Raw genomic sequence first — 8,423 nt, 5'->3', positions numbered from 1 at the left:
TTGAGTCTCTTTTAAATTTCCTTTTTTGTTAAAAGCAAGTCTTTAAAAATTCTAAAAGAATAGTTAAACCAAGCTGCACATTTTTCTTTTTGTAACCAGGTCTTAAGAGAAATAGGGAACTGTTTTCTCACTAGGTAATAAATACATTGCATTTTAATGACACATATAGCACTAAAACCTCATTTCTCATACTTTGGATGTGAGTGCCACAGTTAGGGAATAACTACATTTTAGGCAGGAGTTGCCCACGCAAGGATACAGAAGTGTAAGAAAGTTTGGGTATTGTAGAATTTGCTTAGGTTAGGAATTTCTAGAGTGGTATTCTAAACCTTGCTGGTATATAACATTCCCTTCAGAGTTCAAAAACCTTAGACTACAAGAATCAGCATATTTGTATTGGAGTGTTTGTATCTTTTAAAAGTTCCCTAGATAGTTCCAATGTGTAGGAAGGGTAGAAAACCTCAATGATAGGATATCGCAGTGTGGATATGGGAAGATGGTAAAAGTAGTGATCATGTAAAGCAGGAAGGCAGGAGAAAGCCCAGATTGACTAGCAGTAGGCAATCCTATCGGCATCCATCTTCCCCAGACATTGGATGCCAATAGGTGGAATGGTAAAATATGTCAGTATTATTTTCCATCTAGAGCTAGAATATGAATTGTCTGTCAAGGCAGTTATCCTGAAGAATGAAAAAGCCCCGACTCTCTTTCCATTAAGAACAAATACTCATGGATTTTCTGCCTCAACTGCTCTATTGGTTTAAAGGAACATGATCTTTTCTAAAATTAAAGGCATTAAGTGCATATTTCAAGAATGCATTTTATGGTAGCATATTTGAAGAATGGTCTGAACGACCTTCCCCCATGGTTTACAACAGATATGTGAAGTATTTTTGAAACAGCTTTAACAAAACTGTTAATAAATAATTCCAGATAAATTAATAAAGTCTTTGGGAGGTAGCATTTCAGAATTTAATAATACATAGAATCCAAATGTGCATGTGTAAATAAACATATATACTAGAAGAGTCTGAATCTGAATTAATTTCCTTATTTTTTTCTCCATGGTTTTTACACAGCCCTAAGATCCATTTAAAATAGAGCATCTTTCAATTGGGTAACATTTGCAGTCTGTCAAGCTGTGCTTTTTCATTCACACTGACCATGCGACCATCTTGAAGATTTCATCTGGGAGAAGGAAAGAAAAGGACAACTCCAAATCCAAATCTTCAAATTTGCTTAGAAGCGCAGAACTAAAAGGAGAAAGTAAAATTGCTTAATTTAAGAAGGGCAGTAAGATGTATGGGAGAGGCCTTGAAGATTATTCAACAAAACTAAACTGCGAGGAGGAATTCGTGAGGAAACAAGTGGAGAAAAAGGCTTCTTCGGGAAAAAGAGATTGGCAGCCCATCAGCCCAGTTTCTCGGGTCTCCCGTCGCCCCTCCTCCCAGACGGCCCCCTTCCCCGCCCCTGGCGCTCCGGCTCCGGGGCTGCAGAGCTAGCCCTGGAGACCGGGTGGGCGGGGTAGCGTTTCTAGGCTTCCATTCCCTCGGGAGCACCCGGGCGTTAACTTAGCGCCCCGGGACTCTGAGCAAGCAGCTCACGGAGTTTCTGCACCTCTCAGAGTCTCCAGCTGCGGCAGGTGGTGGCCCCCAACTCTCTGAAGACATTGTGTCAAATTCTGTCCGCCTGTGGGTGGGAAGCAGCGGGACCACGGGCAGTCCCACTGGACCCCGAGCCCCGGCAGGGTTAGCTGCCTATAGCACACCTTCCGGTGGTTACCGGTCGCCAGACACTTCTGCGGCATGGAGCAGTCGCGGTGCGGTGGCAGAGACCGCGGCGGCAGCGCCCGACCCCGCTTGGCCCTGGGACTGGTGGCCCCGGCCCCTCCACCCTCCTCACCGGCGTTACCAGTACCCCCGGGGATACCGGTTCCTCCAACTTTCCTGCGGCCTCCCAACCTCTTTCTACGGGTAGCCGCGGCTGCCACCACCCCCACCGCGGGAAGCGGAGGCTGCCCGCCGTCTCCCGCGCTGGAGAGAGGGGTGGGCACGGTAGGCTGCGCTTACCCGCGCACTCCCAAGTGCGCCCGTTGCCGCAACCACGGCGTGGTGTCGGCGCTCAAGGGCCACAAGCGCTTCTGCCACTGGCGCGACTGTGCTTGTGCCAAGTGCACTCTGATCGCGGAGCGCCAGCGCGTCATGGCCGCCCAGGTGGCGCTGCGCAGGCAGCAGGCCCAGGAGGAGAACGAGGCCCGGGGGCTGCAAAGGTTCTTGTATCCCGGACCCTCGGGGCCCGGGGTTCGGACCTCTGGAGGCAGCAGCAGAACCGAGAATTCCCAGGCGGCCAGCGACCCTGCGGGGGTGACTGCGCTGGGACCTGATGCCCGGAGACACGCTAGTAGTCTGGCGACCCCTGCTTTCGAGGTTTTCCAGCTAGATAATACGGAGGAAAAGCAAGGTGAGTTGGTCTTTCATTTCCTCTTTGAAAAAGGAAAAAAGATTGTTCTGGAGAAAAACTCACTGAAACAAGCGGTTTCAAAACCGCCTGGAGGCGGGTGATGCAAGTTGTTAGAAGAAGCCCTTGTTTAAGTTGTGGGAAACGGCTCTGCAAGTATGACGTTAATGCGAGTGGGTCCTGCAATAGGACGTTAATGAGAGTGGTTGAAACCCATCACATTCACTTTGGAAAAGCTTTCTGTTCCTTCAGGTGATAGGATACGATAATGAAAAAGTGGAAAAATTGAAGGGTGAGTAATCAGATGAGCAGCTCATGCTAGGAATGGAATTTGCACCCAAGTTTCTATGACTGTGTGAGAAAACTTCCAGTGGGCATTGAGTGAAAATCTTAGCGAGAGGTGCTGCGTTTTGAGCTTGCCCTGTACCATAAAACCAGAGTTACCCTTTTTGTCTGGGGAACTCATTGATAGTTGAGAGTACAGTTCTTTACCTTTGGGGCAAATTTTTGGAGCCAACTAGAAGTAGGGAAGAGACTGAGATCTGCCCAAACCCCTTTTCATCCAATATGCTTCAAATTTTTAAGCATTCCACCCCCAATCCCCATCGTCAGCCTCCTAAAGTGTAACATGCTCTGATATGAAGTTTCAACTCTTCCCATAGGGAAAAAAAATGTTAAGTTTTCCAGATTTGTGAAAACACTGATGAGAATTTCAAAGTCCAATATTAGGGATTTCATTTCCAATGAGTTTGAATTGTTTTCTCCTACTTATTAACCACAAGTCACTTTCATATACTGTTATTTGTGGTTGATAAATATATATTTGACTAGGGTTATGCCAAATAAACTTTTCCAGCTAATGAAAATCCCACTGTATTTTAGTGAATGCCACAGTCCTCCACAGTACCCAGTAGCAGTGAAAATGTTATTTCAGTATTTTTGTATAAATCCAAGAGAGATTGTGTCCCATGAGATTATCTGATAAAGACACATTAGGTTATTAATTAGAAAACGTCCCTAGATTGTGAAAATTGCAGATCTTAGATCACAGGATGTACCTTTGAAAAGAGCCTATCTCTATTTAAATAAGACATACATAATTTTTTACCAATGCCAATTTTTGTCCATGTTTTAGTTTATTTCAGTAGACAAAAAAGACTGTAAAAAATTCTCATTAAAATTCAAAGAGGGCTGAAAAACGAAGTTATTAAACAAAACTACTATGAAAGAGAAGTAAAAGTTAAAATTCTGTAAACTAAATTGACAGTGAGATTTGGCTGACAACCCTGATTTATATATTTTTCTTGGAGGGATACCAACATGTCCTGTTTCATAGGGTCAGTTAATTGATTTTATTCTTTGCCTCAGTTGACTCCCATCCCCCACTTTAAAAGACTAGTTTCATGGCTTTTCTGAACTAACTGCCTCCTCTCACACTATATCTGTAGGGAGGAATTCTATTTAAATTACTCATTCATGAGACAAAGACTAACAGTAATTCAGAGGTGAATCAGATTTTCCTACATAAAAGAACCTTACAGTCAAAATGAGGAAAAGTTTATGTATCCAAAAACTGTAAGATGTAATATACAATGATAAAAGTGAAGAAGTAAAATGAGCTGTAAGAGTTGAGAGAACAGAGAGATGATATAAATGAAATCACAGTATTTTGAAGACACCTTATGTTCTAGGTAGTTTTATGCAATTGGTATTTCACTGCATTATATTGTACTCCAGAGTACAATAAAATAACAAAATATACACAGGTTGCTTTTGAGATGAAATTTTGATATTTCCCATTTTCTGGGGTCATATTTAGTGAACCATCCTTGTAAAAAAGGGAATGGCAGTCTATCCTGTGTCAATCTATCTCGACTTGGCAGATTTCATTAGAAGAGTTTTATTGTTTTATTTGAAACTGGAAATGAGAGAGAGTCTTTGTCATTTTGTGGGAGCAACATCTTTTGTTACATGTTTGTTCTAATGACATTTTAATGATCAAAGTGTTAAATTGTATACTTACTTTAAATTTAAAATAAACTGTAGCTATTTCTTTAGAATTTAAGTCCTCTCCTTGAAAAAACATAGGAGTTTTGCAAATTGTGGTTGCAAATCACTGTTTTAGGGAATATTTGTTTTGTTGCACTCATAAACTTTGTAGAAGAAAGTTGGACTGAAATATTCTGAGTACACTTGACAATTTACTCTTTCTAAATGGAAACAGAAAATAAATATGTCTATAAGATAAACCAAAATAAAAGTTATTTATCGATTATATGCATAATTATTTTCCTAAAGATATTCTTGTTTTATTAATATTCATATGGTCAACATGTTAAGGTAGAAAAATCAAGTTGTTCTGTAAAATATTTTTCCTTAATATTAAAAAAAGTTGCAATTTGAAGCTAATGCCTAATGTTATTTTTACCACACACTTTGAAGATCCAACAGATTGCAATAGTGCAATTTTCTTTTAGATACAATTTAACTGTAACCTCTTTTCTTGATATTTTCCTAGAAATTGAAAAAGAAAGTCCATGTTTCACAGAGGATTATAAGAAATACCAACTCTGTATCATCTCTCACATAAAATGAAATATGTAGGTAGTATAATCTGAGATTAATAGAGCAGAAGTCATTATTGATTTAGATTTAAAATGAAGTAAACAATTTTATTATTTTTCCACATTATTCAGATAACTTAATTGGAATCTGAAATGTGAGCATTAAAAAACAGTGGTAAAAATGTAGAATTAGTTATTAAACAGAATATTTATTTTCATATTGATTATTCTTCTTTTGATTTCTTATCCAAACATAATTATTTTATTTAGTTCTCTTAGCATGGTGTCACTATGAAAAAAAGACTCACTTAGGTAACAAAAAAAACTTGGGTAACATTTAGGGAAACCTCAAATTGCTAAGATGGGGCAAAATACATGAAATATTGGTGCTACATTAACAGTTTAGGGCTAACCATAGATTCTCTTTACTGATTCCTAAATAACTACTGCATTTATATGTTATATAATTTTGTGATCTTGAAATGGCATGATAAATAGCATTTCTCACTATTATAACACTGGCCTTTCCAAATGATCTTTTAAAATTCTTATTCATTAAAATTTATTACAGCAAAAAATATAAATATACGAGGGAATGAATTATTTTATTTAGCACTGTTTTTGAGTGGGCAACACTATGTTCTGGAAAGTTTTCCCTTTATTTGATTCCTTTTTTCTCTTTCCCCAGAACAAAAAGAAAGTAGATGTGACTCGTGCCAGAGTGGACAAAATGAACCAGTCTTCAAATCTCATCAGCTAACCCTGGAGTCACCTCCAGAGTCTATTGGTGTAGTTGGAAAACAAAATGTTATGTCATCTGTTTCAGAAAACTTAGACAAGGATAATAGCATTCTGTATCCTCACCGTGGGGAGCAATCAGGAGGTGAAGAGAGTCCCAGGTCTCTGTCATCCTCTGACCTGGAATCAGGAAATGAAAGTGAGTGGGCCAAAAACCTCACTGCTGCCAGATCCAGACTTCCCACAGTGTCCACAAGACCAAGAGATCCTCTTGATATCCTTACCAAGATTTTCCCAAGTTACAGGCCCAGCCGGCTAGAAGGCATTCTACAGTTCTGCAAAGGGGATGTGGTTCAAGCTATTGAACAGGTCCTAAATGGGAAGGAACACCAACCAGACACCAGGAACCTAGCAAGCTCAGCAGAATTGGGAAATACAGCTTTCCAGAGGGCTTCAAATTTTAGTTTAGCTGGAATAGGTTTTGGAACTCTAGGAAATAAATCAGCTTTTGCTCCTCTTCAAACCACTTCTGCCTCTTATGGAGGCGATTCAAGCCTCTACAGCTTAAGTCCTAGACTAGGTATCAGTCCATTGCGGCTGGCATATTCCTCTCCAGGAAGAGGGCTATCTGGTTTCATGTCTCCCTACCTAACTCCTGGGTTGGTACCAGCATTGCCTTTTCACACAACTTTGGATTATGCCTTTTCGGGGATGATTAGGGATTCTTCCTACCTTCCTAGTAAAGACCCTGTAACTGGTAGCAGACTGTATTCCAGGCTGAATCAAGACAATCTGTAGTGCATTTGCCTATTCTCCCTTTCCGGAGTCAATCTAGAAGGAGGCATGCAACACAAACCCCACACCCACGCCTCCATCTATTACCAGGCTCACTATGTGTGTGAGCGGATTGCCCAGCCTTAAGGATGCTGTTTTTTTTTGAACAAGCAATCTAATAAACTTGAGATCTAAAGATTTCTTTAGCATTTATTAAGTGAAAAACAACAGCAACAAACAAAAAGAAGCATTTAAACATTACATGTGCCTTGAATAAAGCCATTTCAAGAAATACTTTTATTTCATATTAGTAAATTTTCTCCCTAAAATATACATTGTAAAATTTCTATTTTAAAACTATACTTGCTTTTATTTTATTGAAAAGTGGAATTTATAGTTGTAAAACACATGTGTCAGTATAAAACGATCCAGCATTATATAAAAATTACCAAAAGGAAGAATTGAAAAATCGAGGTACTTATAAATAATTATTGTTTTAAACTACTTTCATTTTGTTCCTTGTACATTGGAAAGAAAAAATTTATTCAGAGTATTTAAAATATTTTATTCATATATAAATTATTAGTAATAAGTAAAACTTTTGAAAAATTTAAATTTCTTTTTTTAATGTCTTATATTTTATCATATCTGTCATTTGTGATAAGAGAGCCATTAACAAAACATTTTTCTTTTTAAGTGAACATTGTAAATTACACAAAGGTCAATGGAGCAAAAATGAGACTCTGCCATCTCCTGGCCACTATCATTAATTGCAACTCAGTTCTGAGAGAGTATAGGCATTAAAAGCCAATGGTTTCCTAATTTTCATAATTCATATAAGCTATTTTTTGAAATAGTAATTTTAGATAATGCTACACAGAAATTTTGATATTATGAAGTGAATGTCTACTGTAGATGAGAATTTTAATCTCTTTGTGCTCTATGCCCGTGTTTGGGAAATATTCTTTTTTATATTTGTCACAAGAATATGGCAGTCATTCTCAAAGGTAAAAATAACATTATTCAGAAAATTTAAATATCTGTTCAAATAAATATTGGCTGATTCTAAATAGAAGATTCTTAATGCATTGAGGAGAGATTATAATATTTCCAAAGGAGAAACATTGTCATTAAATGTTAGAGTTTTCTTGAGATTTTAAAATTACTTTTGTCCTTTATTTGGAGCATTTAAAAGCTGTTTATTTCAGCCAGTGGAAAGTTCCTGAGAAAACTGCTTACAAAACAACTTTATGAAGGTTTTTTTTACAAATCATTTTTAAACGACAGTAGTTTTATTGTTATTGTAGGAATAAATAGAAACCCAGCTGTGGTGTATGACAGTTGATGAATTAGAGATGGTTTAAACAGTGTGAGCATTCATGACTCACTAGAGATTTCTTAAATCTTGTATGTGTCTGTGTGTACATACACACAATGGGGGGACCCAGAAAAAAGCCAGAACTTTTTATAAAAAATTGTGTATTTGTTCTTACATGTTTAAACTTCAGTCACCTTCAAAGTACTCTCCAGTTGTTGCAGTACACCCACTGGGACATTTTTTCCACTGCTCAAGACAGTTTTGAACTTGTCAATTTTGATACCTTTTAGTGTTTCTGCCATTTTTTTTGTTTCTCCTCTTCCAAATAGGTAAAATGCTTCCCTTTGAGAACTTTTTTTCATCTGGGGAAACCAAAAAAAGTCACTTGGGGTGAGATTGGGTGAATAGGGAGGGTGTGCATGGGGGTCATACTGTTTTTGGTCAAAAACTGCTGAACACTCAGTGCAATGTGGGCAGGTGTGCTTGTAAATCACCCATCATAAAATGGGCAAATGTGTTGTCTTAAAAAAATTCACTGAAGCTTAATGCAGCCTCTCACAACAATGCCAGCT

The 8,423-nt window shown here is 38.4% G+C and overlaps 1 protein-coding gene across 1 annotated transcript; it reads left to right on the top strand.

The window, feature by feature from the left end:
• The first annotated feature begins 1,805 nt into the window (after positions 1-1,805).
• On the top strand, positions 1,806-6,756 carry DMRTA1 (DMRT like family A1). Its single transcript, XM_045840857.1, has 2 exons — positions 1,806-2,460; positions 5,710-6,756. Exons 1-2 carry the CDS (start codon positions 1,806-1,808, stop codon positions 6,555-6,557), a joined length of 1,503 nt encoding a protein of 500 aa, XP_045696813.1. The 3' UTR covers positions 6,558-6,756.
• The last annotated feature ends 1,667 nt before the right edge of the window (positions 6,757-8,423 follow it).

This window comes from Phyllostomus hastatus, unplaced genomic scaffold, assembly GCF_019186645.2.
Source record: "Phyllostomus hastatus isolate PE091 unplaced genomic scaffold, TTU_PhHast_1.1 phas_contig_34, whole genome shotgun sequence".
Taxonomy (NCBI): domain Eukaryota; kingdom Metazoa; phylum Chordata; class Mammalia; order Chiroptera; family Phyllostomidae; genus Phyllostomus; species Phyllostomus hastatus.
Note: the sequence above shows the minus strand (reverse complement) of the source record. Positions and strands in the feature narration are given on the sequence as shown.